At 43.7% G+C, this 18849-nt stretch overlaps 1 protein-coding gene across 1 annotated transcript in view; it reads right to left on the bottom strand.

The window, feature by feature from the left end:
* The window catches only part of NSD1 (nuclear receptor binding SET domain protein 1), a 59699-nt gene that overhangs the window by 32160 nt on the left and 8690 nt on the right, over positions 1 to 18849 (bottom strand). The window contains exons 2-6 of the mRNA XM_062502139.1: positions 11705 to 11840; positions 8620 to 8792; positions 4129 to 6709; positions 615 to 736; positions 184 to 475 (exon numbers count right to left, since the gene is read on the bottom strand). Coding sequence (XP_062358123.1) covers positions 184 to 475; positions 615 to 736; positions 4129 to 6709; positions 8620 to 8792; positions 11705 to 11840 — 3304 coding nt within the window. The remainder of the gene's footprint in view (positions 1 to 183; positions 476 to 614; positions 737 to 4128; positions 6710 to 8619; positions 8793 to 11704; positions 11841 to 18849) is intronic.

Raw genomic sequence — 18849 nt, 5'->3', positions numbered from 1 at the left:
CACTGGATGCCCTTGCATCTGCCCTGCCTCCCTTCTCAACACATTAACAGCCACTGAGTGAAGTAAAGCAAGAACAGACTAACAGCCACTGACTGACTTTTCCATGCTGCCTCAAGTATCATTTTCCACTGAACTCGTGTTACTTTCACTTACAAAAGCAGCATCAAACAGCCTGCCACTTACCTGATTTCAGGAATCCCTCTTCTGCATCTGGAGAAGCAGAGACCTCAGAAACATCTGAGGAAGACAGAACCACCTCTGGAAAATCTGAAGATCTTCCTGGAACTTGATTAGGGGGATCAGTGGAGTGGGATCCTAGTTCTGAGAAGGAACACTCTGCTTCAAGGACGGGAGGGGACTCTTTGGTTGAAGACGGAGTTGAAACCAAAGAACTTGGTCCCCGCTGGGTATCTCTGTCAGGACTGCATTGTGCAGGAATGCCTCCTTCAAATTCAGACCTCGCCACAGAATTCACCTGGCACAGTGAAATATGCTGGTGAAAACATTCATCCTCATGGCACTGCACACAGCAAGAACACTCAGCCACCAAGAACATAAACACAGACCAGAGCCCTGGAGTAATAACCACAAAAAGCACATTGGCCTTCACCCACCTTTTGCAATTGCTCTTGGCCCTTCTTTGACTTTTTCTTGGGTGCAAATAAGTGATCATATTCTTCTGCATATTCCAGAAGCCGTTTACTCGGCTTTCTAAGGCGCTTCCTCTCTGAATGTGCTAAGAAAAAGGAAAGCAGCTTCAAGACTGTGTTTCTGAGAGGATCACAAGACATCTGTGGATAACAGCTGTTCCTGCCTTCTCTTCCAGAGGTTCCACGTGGGAAGAGCTGATAATTCTTTCTCTTTGGGACAGCCTAAAGAATTTCTGAGCTTCCTATTTTTCAAAATCCCAACTTAGCAGGGTGGTTTTTATGGACTTCAAGTGGTTCAGGTAAGAAATCAAAACACATCAGACTGAGAGGATCCTAAAATTTCACACAGCATGTCCCTACAAGTTACATCTAACTTGCCTGCAGTACTTCTACCAGAACCAAAGGCCATTAGCAACTCATTACTCTTCTGCTGTTTACCCAAACTCTTTTGGTTTCAGTGCAGGGGCACAGGAAAACACTGTTTTCCCATAACACAGTTCAGTCACTAGTTTCACTAGGAACACGCAAGCTTAATTCCTTCCCTTCCCCTCCTCCCTGGCATTTTTTTATGTACTACAAATTCCCCATCTGCTACTGTGAGCACATTTATTGCTTTGTTTGTTCCACAATGAGATCAGAGAGCCAGTGACTGCCACACATCTTGTCTCTGCAGCGTGGTAGCACTGCAAGGTAAAAGGTGTTTCCTCACCACAACCCTAACCGTGCTACACCACCTCAACACACCAACGCATGGCAAGCTCCAAAAAACTGAACCCTGACACTCTCTTAACATCTCTTACAGTAAGCTGCAAAAGCAAGGTGATGCACATTTATGTCTTCTCACTTCCCAGAATACCTCTGAATATCTCTGACTTTTCTCCTTTCCTAGCATTTAAAATCATTAAATAATACTACCCGAAGATTTCCCCCAGTCATGAAAACACCTGCAGTCTCCTGGAAGTTTTGGTACAAACAATAAATAGTCTCTTTTCTTCATTTCATTTGTAGGAGGTGGCTTTTTCTTCTTTAAAACGGAAGCATTTCATAACAAAGCATTTCAATGCAACGCTTCAGAACAGGGATGTTGGACAAGACTGCTACATTTTATTGTGGCTTTGTGGTTAAACAAGCATGAAAATTTCAAACTTGGCCAAAAGAGAAGAAAGAAACAACTTTCTCAAACACAGCTATTTTCAGCCTCTATTAACACTCTGCACAGGTGTCTGAGTGAAACACACATTTCAGCACATAAGCAGTTATGGGATGAGTATCCTCACCAGGCAACAATTTAGAGACCCAAAGCCATGCAGCAGAGTACTGTGCCAGAAGGGCTGGCTTAACTTCTTTTTGTTTACAGAGGGAATCCTGTACAAGAATCCCAAATGCAGACTGACAGTGGGAAATCATAGACCTGATGAAACTATTATTTATAAAATTGGCTTACATCAGCCAATTCCACCAATCTTCACTTTTGCCTCATTTGCTCCCAACCACTGCACAAGGTTTGTGGCAAAATTATGCCCAATGCTGCCATTTAACTATGATGAAGACTTTATGTAGTTTGAACTTAGTGGAAATGGCACAGTTGTGACTGTAATCTGTTCTGATCTCTCACACTGAAGCTGCCTGCTGTGGGCAAGGATGGGTCATATCTTCTCAAAGCACTGCAGTCAGTCCAGTTTCCAGCATCAGTTCCTCTACTTTCTAGGCTTTGTTCAACATAAAGGAATGGTCTCAGCACAGCATTTAGAGGTTTACTCAGTCCCACCAGCACTGGGGGATGTTACAGCAGCCCTGACAGTGGTGCTGGTGCCTCCCCACAGCATATCTGTACAAAAGGGGGTGTGTGTGCCCAGAGCTCATTGCTATTTAGGGCAGGGAAATTACTTTATACTGCAGTTGCTGATCTGGCACTTTTGTCAGCAAACCCAGGCCCTGACTGCTGCTGCTGCATCCCTGCGTGCAGCACCAAGAACCTCTCTACACTCCTCTCTACTATCACCACCTTGCCCAGAGCCTGCTGCCTTCCTCTGCCACTACCCTCCTACCTTTACTGCTTCTCAGCACCTCCTCTTCCCTAGCTCTTTCTGCAGACCTTGATAGTCTCCTCACACAGCATCACTGCAGGGATGCTTCAACTGCCAAACCACCATGAAGCCATAAGAACCTGTCTGGATCTCAGCGTGAAGGAAGAACCCTCAGCACAGCCCAGAACCTGCATCCTCTCATCCGTTGTATAGAGACTCAGAGGAGTCAGTGAATGATTAAGCTGGTCATGACTTAAAACCAGAACTTTTACCCCATGTGTTACACCCTATAGGCTTGTTTTCTGTGCCTGCTGCAACTTGCCTTGGGCAGGTCCCACAACCACCAAGCCAGGAGCTGCCTTCGCTACAATAGAACCAGAAGTGCAGGCAGCCTCCAGCAACCACAAAAAGCAAAATACACATATCAAAATGTGCACTGAGGGAACACGTAAGTGACATAACGCACACAAGCTCAAAATTATGATGAGTTGTATTATTTTATGATACCACAATTAGATTAGAGCAATTCAGTTTGGTGAAACCTATGCAAAAAACCTAATTTTATTGGTTTTACTTAGGTATGTTTCCCCAGATTCCCTGCAGAAGCCAGAGGATGGTACATGTTGCATATGGTTCTGTTGGCCCTATTCCTTCCACACACCCTTTTATTTCTTCCTTTGGCTTTAACCAAATGTCCCCACCTCTGTGGGAGAGGCAGGGCTCTCTTGCCTTTTGGTCCTCAGAAGCCTCTTCCTTCCTAGGTCACTTCCCATCCAATGCTCCTGCCTTCCTTCTGTCTGCCATATTCCAAACCCACCTCCAGCCCAGCCTCCCTGGCAGCTTCCCTCTCTTCTGTTCTCTTTTTCACCCATCAGGCCACCACACCAGCAGAACTGTAAATCAGAGTATCTGTGGGGCCCCACAAGTCACTATTAGCAGCTAATAAAATTCCACACTAAAACCCAAAAAACTCCCAACACATCTTCTTGAGGAAATACTACAAAACAAACCAAAGACAAACTCTGTCAAACAGGACTATGAAAGATAAAAAACAGAGCAGCCATTGAGGTTCAGCTTCCTGGAACTTTCTAGCACTGACCTATCCCACTAACACCAAGTTTGTGGCTCTAAGGAACACATTATGAAGGTGCAAGTTAAAAAAATAATCCCAGCCTCAGAAAGATTCTTATTTTACCTTTCACTGTGCAACTAAACTAAAGATTTTTAATGTGGGTAAAATCTTCTGAGCAATAACCTGAGTACAAACTCATAATTAATCTGCCTCCTTTGCTGTCTACTTACAGAGAACTCAAACCAAGTTCTCACATTTTCTTCTGCTCAGACATAGACATCTTTACATTGTAAGACAGCCACAAGCTCTGGAATTTATCCTTTAAATGAAAAAGTATAAAATGTATACAAATACTCTGGCGCAAGTCCAGCTCCCTTACCTTGTGCAGAGATTTCAGACTGGGGAACAAAGTTGCCAAGCTCTGTTTCTGAGTCCATCACACTGGTGTTTGGCTTACCACATACATTCAAACGTTTATCAACTAAGTCTAAACGATTCTTAAAGTCCTGAACTGCCAGGTCTCCCTCAAGCACCTTTGAATGAGGGGAATGCCTACGTCCCAAGCACTCATTTCCCTTCAGTGAAAAGCCACGAGAATTCATGCCAAAGGCACTCTCCAAGTTTCCTTGTTCCCTAGATCTACTGATGTGCTTATTAGATCTAGCACTGCTTTGGTTAAAACGCTGCCATCGCTTTTTGGGTGCTACGTGATTTATATCATTAGACTCATCACCAAGAGAGCTCTCACTATTTGCCTCTGAATCCAAGTCTGGACTCTCCCCATTTTCCGCAGAATTGCAGCTCTCATTATTTCTACCAGCTTCAGGTCTCCTTCCAATACGACCTAAATTGTCATCAGACAAACAGGCAGAGTCTTCATCAGTTGAATGCTCTGTTAAATCAATACACTCTTTCCTCTTAGTATCTTCTGCCTCATTCCCTAGAGGACTGGTAACTGAACCATGCACACGGAATGCATGTTCTCCTGAATCTCTGGGTAACCGACTTAGCAACTTACTTGGCCCTCCTGGTTTTAAGTCCTTTCTGTTTGAAACTGTTTTATCTCCAAGCTTTGATGACTGCTTAGATTTTGAACAGTTGCGTTTGGACATGCAATTTGTGCCATTTGTCCCAGAAACAGCAGCACTCGCAGGCTCCCTTTTACCAGTACCAATCCCTGTCAACTTGGTTGGAGGACTGCATGAAAATGAGGAGTTGCTTATAGCGGAGTTTGGAGTTACTGTTTCCTGGACACAATCTCCATTTTTTTCTACTTTATATGAGGGACCTACAATAGACAAAGACTTGAGACCACTTGCAGAATTGCTTCCAGAACCATCACCTGTGCTGGTATTTCGAAATGAGACTATATTTTGACCAGTCATCAGTTGCTGCTCTTTTGTCTTACTGTCATGCATATCCTTCAACATCATTAACAAGGTGCTGAATTTGTAATCTGGTTCAATAGGCAAACGACCATGACCAGAGGCAGAAGAGAAAAGCAAAGGTACTGTGGCCTTTGGAGTGCCAGAGTCACTGGCATCATCATTCATGGACCGATAGGACAGTTCCTTCAGCTCTGACAGAACGTGCTTCACCACAGCTGTTTCAATTTCAGCAGAATCCCTGGGTTTCTCATGCATGTTGTTTAACAGTTTCTGACCATCAACTTTTCCACTTCTCTGAAGAGAATCTCTCGGAAGGCCAGAGAAACCTTTGGTATCTGAAGAGCAGCAATTCACACCACCCTCCTCTTCTGCAAGAGAAGGCTCCAACCCAGCAACCTTTTCTTTATGTTTACATTTTATACTCCTGATTCGGGGTAATTTCATGCTTTTTGATTTCAAGATTACTTGATTTGTAACAGCAGGCCAGGAGCTGTCCTTGGAAACACTTTGGGGGGTAGTGTGCTTGTTTGCTGGGGCAAGATTGTAATTTCTCACATCTGAAGAGCACTCAAGAGGTGTCAATGACATCTCAGCATCAGAGAAACCTACTTCAAGCTCCCCATCCACAAATTCAGCTTCAAGTCTGTTGGTTACTGAACCTCCCAGAGGCTTGCGATCTCTGTGCGACTTCTTCCTGGCCCTTCTGCTGCTCTTCTGAGAAAGATACATGGAAAGCTTAATGTTTCCACTTGACGTCATAGGAAAGTCCTTCTCCACTTTATCTGAAGAATCACTAACTTCAAGAGCACTAGAAGCTCTCTCTGAACTTTGGTCCATGGTATCTACATCACTGTTCCCACCATCAGAGAGGGAAGAGGATGAGTCTGATTCAGTTTGTTTTTTCTCAACACCAGCATCAGATGCAGAATAGTGTATCTGTAACTTAGAACTGCACAAAATGCCAAGGGAGCTCTTCTCTCTCTCAAAAGATGGGCTGGAAAATAAATCCCCTTGGAGGGTGTTTTTCAGAGCATCACTTTTACGATTCTCATTGTCCGGTTTTAAAGGTGTCTTTTCAAAACGTCTTTCTCCAAATGAGGAAAGCAAATGGTTTTCCCTGGTGCTACTGGATGCTGTCAGGCTGCTGGCAATCCGGCGAAGCTCATGAGATGCGTGTTTCTCCGGCAGGTCCCCAACAATCACGTTTCTAACTATGCTCTCTGGTGTTTTGTCTTTGATTTCTTCCCTCGATGCTTCCCCTCTTGTATCACTCTTTTTTACTCTAGTCCTTTTTCTGCTTTCAGAGGTTGTTTTCATGTGTGGCTTGATGTGCAATTTTCCTTTTTCACCGGCCACGTGTCTGGAGTCAAAGGCCAAGGATTTAAAGCAGCCGTTCAGTTGTGTGTCCCTTTCTGCTCCAGGGCCATTGCTGTAATATTCCAACTGCACATCCTTCTCACTGTCCAGCTCACTGGAGTTCTGGCTACACTTTTGATCCTCTGGCCCCCCGAGAAGAATGTCTTCTGCCTGTCCAACACTGACTTCCCATTTAGCCCTAAATCTCTGAGGAACCTTAGAAGTTGGAGACAAAAAAAAAGAAGACAAAATTTGAGTAGGTAACCAAGAAATAAAAGAGGAGAACAAGGCACAGAACAGAGAGACATTCCTGCATTTTGCATCTTTAAGACAATCACATGGATCCCCTGAGACTGTGTCTGGCAGACAGAGGAAGTACTGCTCCTGGGTAAGCACCCTGCATTCCAGCTGAGCCCTGTGCATTCCCAGAACAGTAAAAAGGTCCCTGGCAAGTACAGGTCTCCAAAGAACCCAGATGTCTTGGCATACCAATACATCCTGAACACAACAGCCTATAAAGGGCAATGCATATGGTATGGATCCCTGGCACAGAAATGCAAAGCTACATCCAGCAGCATTGTTTTCCTCAAAATATCTGAGCAGACCTGTTTGCTGTGCTCATTGTTGATTCTTCCTGCATCCTCAGAATTCAGAGCACAATCTGCCTTCTCCATCAACTCACCTAGGGACAAACATGAGATCCACACTCATCTAAGACGTGCTCTATCAAGTTCACAATGCCCGTTCCTGAGAATTCTCCCAGTTTAATTCTGTATCTTTAGAAAAACCAGAAAGCTCTCTGCATACTTAACAGGAACTTAACAGGAATACTCAAAATCAGCAAGAAACTTGTTTCTTATCAGCATGTGTGGCTTTTGGCTGCACAACAGCAAACCAAAAGCTTCACAACTGCTCCTAAAATCAAAACCAATTCCAAGGCAGGAGGAACAACTCACATTGCTGACACTTTTCTTTTAATGAAAAGCCCAAACCAACAAAATCTCATCTCAGCAGACTCAAGAAGTTTTACGAAGCCTGATAGCAATCCAGCCAAACACTCTCAGCTTTGAATCAATTCTGGTTTCCAGAGGGGCAAACCCGGACATTTGTGAACAACAAACATTTGATTCCCTCTACTGCAGGCATGCTGGCACTCCATTTACATACAGAATGAGATTCCAGCCACGCAGCACTTCTAGGACGAGAGAAGTTACTTGGGAGCATGTCACTAGTTGTTGGGAGGGCTGAGAGCACAAGATGTCCTTAAAGAAGATAGTGAACATGCCCTTGGAAAAGAAAAACCAAATAAGGCTGTTGCCCCCAGGGACTCACATCTGCAAGAGCCCATCCAATCTGATGGTACTGCACTAACATAGGTTATAAAGCTTTAGAGCAAAAAAAACAGATACTATTGCTTAGTATAACTATTTCCTCTCTTACAGTAACACAGTAGCCTCTGTAGTTCTTCACTTCAGCAACTCTAACGAGTTAATTTCTGCAGTCACCTTCCTAAAGACACAGACCAGACCCCTGTGTCACATTACATTAACTGGCTACAACTGCTCAGGGCTGTTATGTTTGGAAATGGAGATGGTGCGATGAGCCACAAAACTCATTCCCACAGGCTCACTGACAAAGCATTTTCCAAGTCAAATTATAAGTCCTAACAGGTTTCTATAAAGAGAATTACTGAAGCAGTGCTAAAAACCCCACTGCTTTATCTCAGCCAGTGATCTAGTGAAGCATGCAACTCCACCTCTAATTCAGATCAGCCAAAAGGAGGCTGCCAGAGAGCACAGAAGTTTTTTAGCAGTGCTGCAATCCACATTAGGAGGGCTGTGCCTCTGAACAGATCCCACACCAACAGAGCACAGATCTCTCTGCCTTCCAGAGCTGTCCAGGGCAATAGAAGCAGCAGGCCACACCCCAGCATAGAAGACAGCCTGGAAACTCCTGGCAGTTTACAAACTATGCTGCTGTAAGGACACAAAGAATCCCTTGCCTGGCTGCCCTGCTACAGTCAGTCTCACAGAAGCTGTCAAAGCACATATCCAGGAATAAAGGAGTATTTTGTACTGTGCAGATTCAAAGAAATAAAAACATATTACAGAAAACAGCTCTTTCACCTTCTGTTTGTAGCCTTTTTCCTTTTGCTTCCCTCTTTTCCGGAGAACAGGCAGCTCTTCAAACTGATGTCTCCCTTCAAAGAGGACAATAGCTTTCCCAGCAACCCAGGTTTTCTCTGAAGATTCTCCTAAGGCATCCACACAGTACTCTCGGTATGCTCTCTGATTGGAAACTATTTCAAGAAATTTAACAGAATTAACCCCTTGTATGCAACAGAATAAATACACAAAAAGAAACACAGAAAACAGTAACAACTTGAGAGGCAATTTTCAATTACATTTTGCTTAACACCATTCCCACATAAATGCCATTTCTGGAAATTTCTACTCAAAACTAAGGGAGACCCCTTTGGTTGCAGCTGTCTACATTCCACATTGCTACTCTTATTTTTAAGTTGTTTGGGCTTTTTTTCTTACAAACAATTTATTAACATGCTTATGATTGGTCATCTTCCTACAGCAAAGACTTCTTGCAAAAAATAAAACAAACCAAAAAAAATCTAAATATTTTTTCCTTGAGAGACACAACACACCAGGCAGAACACTTCTTTTCTGCTACTCCCTGATTAATGATTAAACAGTCTAGAGCACTTGACCGTTGGGAAAACACAACTGTTCTGGCAACACCCAGAACTGACATCCTTCTGGACAGGATTTACTCACACAGGTTGAGCTTCCCCCTTTACAATACATCCCATCTTGTTCAATGTTTTAATACCAAACAAAGTCTTATTTAGGACACAAAACATGAATATCTGCATTTAAGCAAACACATGCACACACACTGAAAAGATTAGGGGCAACATGACACAACATTAGATGCAATGAGTCTCTCCATACTTCACACACAGAGGTGCAGAGAAAGAGAAGAAATTCAATCATAAGGGCACATGCAAAGATTCTTTAAAGGTACTTTCTATGCAAGAATGGTGAAAACATATGGTACAAATAAGAACTGAATCAGCACTAGGTGTGCTGGTGGAAAAGGACAGGTCACAAGCATTAGAACAGAGCAAACAACACTTGAAATAAAGGGATATAAACTTCTCCCTGCAGCTTGCTGCAATGTATTAACCTTCTGGAATCACCTTCACCCTCTGAAAAGGCAGATTACACTTCCAGCTCATTTGGTTTGTGCTGCCTCTTCCAGGGTGCCAGCACAATGTGGCAGCCTGGCCTTAAGTGATGCTGAAACTGAGATTCTAACCAAGGCCATTGAGAGGATGACAAACAATGACCAGAACAACATCAAACCAAGTGCAAAGATCACAGGCTTCATCCACCCCTTTCACAGTTCTGGGACTCTAGCCACTGAGCCTACACCTTCCAGCTCCAAAAATCTTCCAAGTCAAGAGCTTGCTGAGAAAAGGTAAACTGCCTTTAACTAAACACCATTCCTCAAATCCCAAGAGAAGAGCTTTCAGCACAAGTGACAAGGTTGAAACAACCTGTCTTGTTTTGAAGGGCTTGTTCCCTTGGCAACAGGAGAGCCAGGGCAGTAGGACTGTGCTTCCTACAGTGCACACAGCCCAGCTCTTCCTGCCCAAAAGTGTCAGGAGTTCAGATCCACCTGCTTGCCACCTTAGCACTGGGAAGCAGACTACATACAACCACAGCTGGAAAACACAATTTTCCCCTGAGCTCCACTGGTTTGAACACAGATAAAACAATGATGGGAAAGTCCACCATGGCTAGAGATCAGACCTTCCTGGAACTTGTTAACACAGCTTTTCCTCCCTGCAGAATTCCTTTATTGGAAATCCTCATGCACAGGATGGGACGGGAATAGTGGACAAATATATACATTAAATCCTGCTCAAAACTTCATGAGGAGGGGTGTGGGGGGAGAATATATATCAGCATATCTTCTGGAAACATCTCCATCAGGATTTTGAGAGCTGGAAAAAGACTATTTAAAACAGCACATTCAGTATTCTCTAGAATCAGGAAAAATGTCTCCCAAAGGATGAAGGGGGAGGTGAGGAAAGAAGACTTCAGCAATCAGGCCTGGGGATGATGCAAGCACCACATAGGAAAAGCTACTTCATGTCACTAGAGAAACAGCAGTGGCTCTGAGCTGATGGCCACTCAAAAAGAACTCCACTCATGCCCAACACATGTGCTTAGGCTTGCAAGGGCCACAAAACCTTGAGATAAATACAATAGTGAGTGGCAATCTCACCAGTCTAGAACTGTCAGTGGCAGAGGGTACCAGTTCAAGGGGTTTTCAGTTGCCCACAGAAGAAAAAGAATTCAAAGGGGAAACCAGGAACAAATAAGCCTTTCTGTTTGTGGCAGTCTCCCCGTGGCATCTGGTATGATACTAAAAGCAAACAATACCTCACTTCCCTTCTGTTCTCTCCATCACTCACCTATCTCTGTCTTGATCTTTAAAGACTCTCATTCTCCCTTCCTGGCTCTCTCCTGTGGTCAAGCAGACACATCTGTCATATTTGCCCATCTCTCCTCCTCACACTACACCCTAAATATTCACATACATGGCTCCATCTCTTGGTTTTTCCAGGATTTCCCTATCAACAGCCCCTTACTTTCTTGTGTCAAACAAGACCCAGAAATTTCACTTCCATGCACATGCTCCCTTTGCACCTTCAGACATTTAGCTGCTACACTGCAGTACCCCCCCACTCTACTCCTCAGCCTCTCCAACCTCCCATTCTCCAAGGACAACTCTCTGTCCTTGCACACTCCAATCTTCCCAGTTCTGCTTCCTCACCTGCTGCACCTCTCTGATCCATCTCCTTTTTCTCTGCATAACTTTTTTGAGAGGTTGCTTTTTTTTTCTGCACTGCCCTGAGCTTAGCCCAGCTATTTATCCTTCCTACAGTCTAGGAAGAAAAGCCTGAATGTCCAAAAGCTATCTGTGCCACTTCACCACCCCCAGCCCTTCTTCTTCCTGCCACCTCCCTCATTTAGCTCTAATTTGAAGATACAAGTCTTGTTTTCCACAGGAGAGGCCATTTCTTCACACTTTTCGAAGGCCAGAAATGCTTTTTAAATTAATTAAGAACTGCAGCATCCTGCCATACACAACACCTCCACTTTGTGGTCTGAGTAAATACAGTACCTTTCATTTTTGAGTGACAGTCCAGCACTGGGTCATGACAAATTGTGCATGGCCACCATGGGCGTCTGTTGAACTTGGCCCAAACAAGATCCCCAACTTCATACTTCACTGGAGTAGATTTCTTCTTGGCTTGGATCTTTGAGGAAAAACCAGAACACAAGAAATCACTAAAGCTCCAGATGCTTTTGAAGATATTTGCCTCCCCCCCTGTGTGCAGATTACCCGGGACAACAGAGACATTTCCATTAAAAAGCAAATCCTGATTTTACTTAGTGGCTCCTACACCTTCAAAGAACACAATGACTCCCCATTCTTCTGAAAGAACAAAACAGTAAGAGGATTTGAGAAGGTTTTTGTTATTTTTTTAAGTAAGTAACATGACCTCTGGTAAATGACTGCACTCAAACTTTACACATTTGAACAGGTAAATATTTGGAGTCACTACTAGACCCCATTACTTCACCAACACCAGTTTGTTAATTTCAAAGGTTACAACATATGGAAAAAAAGTAGTAGTAAGACACAGTGAAATTTTCCTGACTGAAATGTGATAAGAACAGCGAATTAAGTGTTTATCAATTGGGGAAAAAAAATAGTTGGTATCTACAAGTTAGTAACTTTCCTGCTCCTGCTTCTTAGATGTGCTCAGGAAAAAGCTTCACCAGAAGAAATATTTGAAAACAAAGACAGGTGCAATCACAAAGATCTTAAATGCTCATGTTTAGCTTGTATAAGCAGATGTGGTGTTGCTTTGCCCTAAAACTACAGAGCAGAAAGGGAGCATAACAGTAGTCACCCTCCTCTAGGACAGACAGACACTGACCTTGCCTGTCTCCAAAACCTCACAAGTATCAACTTCACAGACACAGTCACCCAAATCCACTCAGCTTCTCAGGGCTGTGCAGCAGCCACAAGAACACCAAAATCTTTCAATACACAAACCCTAAAGCTGTTTAATGCCATTTCTGTGTCACTGCCCAAGAGCTGAGAGCAGATCCCGTGCTGTTTGCAAAGCATGAAGCCTCTCTGGCTGGATGTGCTTTACCAGCAGGACCTCTGCCAAGAAGAGGATCTAGGAGCTTTGGTGTTGTGAATAAATGAGCCAAGACGAGATACAATAGGTTTTCATAGGATACAAGAGTCCCTGTACCCTAGCTTTGAGGTATCCTGCCTGTTTAGCAGCACCCACCGACATGTCCCAGGTGGGTTCAGCATTTTAGGAGCTCCCAGAAGAACTCTAGGTATTTTTCTTGCCAATAAGTACAAGCAATATGCTCCTCATTAAAGCTGTTACAGCAAAAGCACACACCTTTCTGCTTCACTTCTCCATCCTGCTAACCACCCTGCTCGAGGCACGTCTCTTGCCATACCCAGTTCAACATCCCAGCAACTAAAACACAACAGACCTCTCTAATAAAAGGTACATTCCGATTCTCATTGAGTTTTATGGCTGTCCTTCATGTGGTTAAAACACAAAAGAATAAACCTTGTCACATGAAAAAAAGGCACGTAATGATGCTACAGACTACATTATTGAAATTCTTCTCACTCACTCAACAAAAGTAACACAATAACTTATTGCTGAGCAGTTCAGGAACAGGGAATGTGAACAGCACTGGGCAGGGGGCTGCAGCCCCTCTCTTTGCCACTGCCTTGCTGCAGACTCTCCAGCTGTAACTGTGAGCACAAGAACCAGAGGTGCTGCTTTGGCTGTTGCTTTTAAAATGCACATATTCTTTCAGATGCAAGCCCCCCCTTTTTTTTTTTTTCGTCTGTTTCCTGCTTGAGTTCTGATAAATGTGACTTTGGCCTCAAATTTTTTTACACAGATTTCTAAGCTGAGCTTTGAGGGGTACATGTATATCCCAGTTGATGATCTCTGATGCTGTGCATACACATACAATAGATGTGCATCTTCCCAGCAACTGTAACCTGAGCATGGTCACTGGACAGAGCAGCAAAACCTCACTGGAGATTTGCCAGAGCCATTCACATTGATCTACCTGAAGGACACCCACAACCCCTGCCCTTAGGCAAGTCTGCATTTAAATCAACTCTTTGTCAACCTCCAACACTCCAGCCGAGTGAAAAGCTGGCTTTCAAGAAACTATTCAGACAATGCCTAAACCTCTTTCTAAGAAGTCAGCAGCTATTCTCATTCCTGGGCAGTTTCCTCTCTCATTTCCCCAGCATTAGCAGTCAGGTGTTGGATTCACCATCACCCACCACAAAGTCCCCACCAGTGGGTCACAGAGGCAGATCAGGAAGCATCATATCCTAAGGGAGAGCCTTGTGACAAGATGCACAGCAGCAGGTCACTCTCTTGCATAATTTTCCTCTCCACTTTCCCAAAATCCCACCAACCTGCCAGAGATGCCTTATTTTTTTTTTCTTTACACAGGAAAAAAAATCTGCTAGAGACTTAAAAAACATGTAGTACTGAATAACCAACAGCAGAGGAGCAAAAGCAGCAGTTATTGTCCTTTGCAGGTACAGTTAAGTCTCTTTCTTTAAACACTGCAGCATGACAGAAAAATTACAGCCCCAAAGCATATATTTCTTATGTCAGAATACAACAAATTTTACTCCTATTAAAATTAGCATTTACTATGCCACGGTTAAACTGCTGTTAAATCCTGATGGCCAGAAATTTAGCCCTGCAGTAACAGTGACTTCTGTGAGCTAGGGAAAGCCCAATTTTTTTAAAAAAAGACAAGCTTCAGATGTAGTCCCCTACATCTGATCACAGCACTGTTCACCTTCAGAGCATGGATATATTAAAGTATTTAAATAACAAGAAAATTCGTGAGCCCCTGCAGACTGGGTAAGAGCCATGTTGTAACTCTAGTGGAGATACACCAAAGAAATTAAACCAAGTAAAAACCTTCATTAGTGAGGAAGGAAAGAACAGGGCCTTCTCCACTGAGGGGAACAACACAGTCTTGTATTGTCTGATGTTCACTTCAAGGGAGTCAGTACTGTCTACTCTGTTATCAGATGTTTGGCATTCATTTGCTGTTCAGATGGGACTAGCTACAGCCTATACTTCAGATGATGTGCAGCATTTCAGATCACTCCGTGCTGTTTAGGACAAACCCTCTCCCCACCAAAGACCCAACCGATCACTGTGGAGGGGGTCACAAGCCAAGATTCAACAGCAGGATGACACAAAAGCCACCTGCAAAGTCACCTCTTGAATTTTTACCATGCCAACTAAACACACCAGTCTGCAATTCACTAAGTGAAATACTAAACACTTGAGCTTAGCTTCATGAGATGAAGGCTTTCTATTAGAAAGCCAAGTACCTCTACCTTCCTGAAATTCTCACCATACAGCAAATAATGAAACACATCAAGCAAAGAAAGCTTAAATTTTCAAGTGTTTTTAATTTGGTAAACATACCGTCAATCCTCAACTGACTGTCACCAATCTTCCTCCACTGAAAATAACCACATCATTAAAACGTGGAAAAAATAACCCTTATCCAGTAACCATTCTTGGCTCTGTCACTGGAAGCTGCTGTTCATCCCATTAATCTTGCTGGAAGAAGTGGTACAAAGCAGAAGCCCACAAACAGAGACAATGTTCACAGCCACCTTTCCTGCAGCACTGGACATGTCTGAATAAAAATCACAGCAGCACCAGCCCCTCCAGCACAGCTGGAGACAAAGGTGCAGACACCCCAGGTGTCCCAACAGCATGACCTGGGATGTGACCACCTTGGCAGAGCCACAGCAAGACTGCCCCACTAAGGGGCAGAGATATGTCTGGTATTTACAGGCAATTTCAAATTTCCAATTTCAGATACCCAAAGAAAGATCTGTAGAGATCAAGCACTGATCTCATAGCCCTGCACACTTCCATTTCAGACCTGCTTTGGAAAGCCATCATGGAAATAAATACTTGGCCAAGAAAGCCCTATTACAGTTTATTGCTGGCTTAATTATAAACAATGTTACTCAATGAAGCCAGGGATAGATCATGTTTTGCAGAAAGACTGGGGCAGCAAAAGGCTGTGTGTAAGGACATGAAGAAAAGCAAGAAAGAAGCCAATGACCCCCCAAAAATAACAGAGGAAGATCCTGCCAAGCCTGTTTCAGGCAGGAACTGGACAGAATCAAAGCCAAGGATGAAAATAAAAGGAGGCAAGCACATCCAAAGGGTAATTAACCAATACAGTGTAAACAATGACACTAATAACCCCTTCCTCTACCTGCCCAGGGCCCTGCAGCAGCAGCACGGGATAGGGATATCTCCAGAGCAGATCTCACCACACTAAGGTGTGTCACACCCCCCACAAGAGCTGGCCCAAACATCACTGCCAGGGGCAGAAACAGCAACAACTCTGCCCCATAAACTTCCAGTGCTCTCTTCAAAGCTTCTCATTTCCAGGCCAGCAACTCTCATCCTTCTCCCTGCATTCCATCGATGCTCAGGTTAAAGTTGTTCCCAATACCTACTTCTTACCAGTTTGAACTGGAAGCTTGCTGATGATCAGTCCACAGCCTGCACCCCCACCACTACCCTGTACTCCTTTAAGTTTGGTGATCTTTTTTTTTTTTTAACAGGACAAGATGACAACAAGTCCATCTAATTCCTATGAGCCACCAATGCCAGATACAGCTGAACTGGCTGAAGATCAACAGCTATTTTAGCAGGAAAAAAACACCCTACCAAAATGGACTTGAGGGAAAGATGACATTTGAAGGTGCCTGGACAACCAACCTGGGCCAAACAGTTTGCTAGAGAGGGACATCTTACAAGGACAGAGTGACAAGACAAGGAAGAATGGCCACAATCTGTGAGTAGGTTTAGATGAAACGTGAGGAAGAAATTCTTCTCTGTGAAGGTAGTGAGGCCCTGGCACAGGTTGCCCAGAGATGCTGTGGCTGTCCCTGAATCCCTGGAAGTGTTCATGGTCAGGTTGGATGGAGCTCTGAGCAATCTCATGTAACAGAAGGTGTCCCTGCCCATGGCAGGGCATTGGAACTACACTATCTTTAAGGCCCCTTCGAACCCAAACCATCCTGTGATTCTATAAAGAAGTTACTCACTAACACAACCAACCCCACAGCTGGTGTCACAGGTGCCCTGTGCCTAGGACAGGACACTCCCAGCTCCTGCCATTTCGGTGGAACAGGTTATTCACCCTCTGCCCTCACAAAGGAGAGGCAGCAACTGGGGCAAGTTTTCTCCCTATTAAAATACTCCCAGAACAAGCCTGGAAGGGCATTGCTATAGCTGAGCTACCCCAAGAGTCTTCAGGAGATGGAACTTCCCTCCAGCTACAGCAAACCTTACTGAGTTAGCAGAATTTAACACAAAGCAGAGCAGTTTTACCCTCAGCACTCGGGATTATCCCTCTGTCCATACAGGTCCTGTCCCAGGGGATCCAGATCTTTCAACTCTGGTCATAGAAATGAAGCAGCAATGGATGCAATTCCCATACAGTGACTGCTGCTGACAGATAGTTAAAAGGTCAACTCCTACCTCTGTACTGCTCTTAATGAAGGGAGAATGGAAAGAAGTCTGAGTGATCCATGGCTCATTGCTCAGCCCCAACACTTGTGCACTGAGAAATGGACACAGAGAGAGGGAAAGAGAGGAATTGGGAAATAACCTTTGCTTGGGAATGCTGCATGGAAAGGTAAAAAGGAGAAGAGAAGAGAAGAGAAGAGAAGAGAAGAGAAGAGAAGAGAAGAGAAGAGAAGAGAAGAGAAGAGAAGAGAAGAGAAGAGAAGAGAAGAGAAGAGAAGAGAAGAGAAGAGAAGAGAAGAGAAGAGAAGAGAAGAGAAGAGAAGAGAAGAGAAGAGAAGAGAAGAGAAGAGAAGAGAAGAGAAGACAACAACAAAGCAAAATTACTAACTGCTTGTGATGGAAGCCAGAAATAACAATTCTCATTAACAAAGATTCATGTTTTAAAGAAGCTTTTCTGAAATCAAAACCAAATCAGTTAAAAAAAAGAAAACAAGAAAAAATGACAAAAAATAAATTGTATGTATTTGATAGCTTAAGAAATATTTGAAACTAAGCAAACAAAGATCACCAAAGTTTCCTCCATACAAAGTACCATTAAGCACAGGAGCTTTAAGCCTTTACAGAGAGAGGCTGTAATGCTGACCCTGCAATCTCTGCGACAAAACTTAAGAGGAATCAATCCCTGCACAGGGAAAGGGGTAGGGCCAACTGGAGTCCATATGGACAAAACCCCAATCCAAACCACAGCACGCAATGCTGTATCTGAAGAAACCAGAGTAATAATCACACTGGCACTTTATAGTAAGCTTCAAATCCAACAGAGCAGCTGGAGAAGCCTGCTGGAAGCCCATGGGCAGCCTGTGTAGCTGGGGACATGCCCTTCATCCCAACTGCTACAGTCTTCCTTCAGCTTCAGCACTGCAGGAAAGAGCAAACAGGAATTTGACCTACATTCATGTCTGAAAAAGTACACTACCTCTTATCTGGCACCACGATCATCCAGAAGTGTTAAATACTCACTAATTAAATATTCACTAGCAAAAAATACAGGAGATATTATGATACAGATCAAACTTCTGTTATCAACATGCTTGTGGCACTTGTTGTCTTTGGCCAGTTTTTACTACCATTTTTCCAGGGTACTGAAGTTTTTCAGGGTCCATATGTACATATGAACTACCCTGAAAGGGTAAAATCAAGAGAGCAGATTGGACTACTTTAAGTAATCCCTACATCATGAAGCACTTCTATCAAGCTTAGGAGTTATCCACATACAGATTTTAAATAAAGAATGTACAGACGAGAGAATACCAAGTTTTAGTCCCCAAGATAACTGGGTAACAGCATCCCTGTCTCACTCAGTGGAGATAGTTTTCCTTATGGAATAGGTGGAAGAGCAGTGCAAGAGAAAGCTTTGGCACTTTAGCACCCTAACTACCAGAAATGCACCTGACAGCAAGGTCTGAGGGAGGCAGGAGGATGAAGCGGGAGAGAAGGGGTATGATCTCACCCACATCCCCAATGGAAAGAAATTCACTAACACATGGAAGATTTCAGACCACTTCCAGGAGCCTGAAGGAGAGGACAGATTCTCAGACTTGCTTATCTGCACCTATTTTAAATGATAAACCACATTCTCTTTAAATATTACTCTTTTAATCAGCAT

This window comes from Cinclus cinclus, chromosome 14 (genome assembly GCF_963662255.1).
Source record: "Cinclus cinclus chromosome 14, bCinCin1.1, whole genome shotgun sequence".
Lineage (NCBI taxonomy): Eukaryota > Metazoa > Chordata > Aves > Passeriformes > Cinclidae > Cinclus > Cinclus cinclus.
This window is presented reverse-complemented; position numbering and strand designations above follow the sequence as displayed.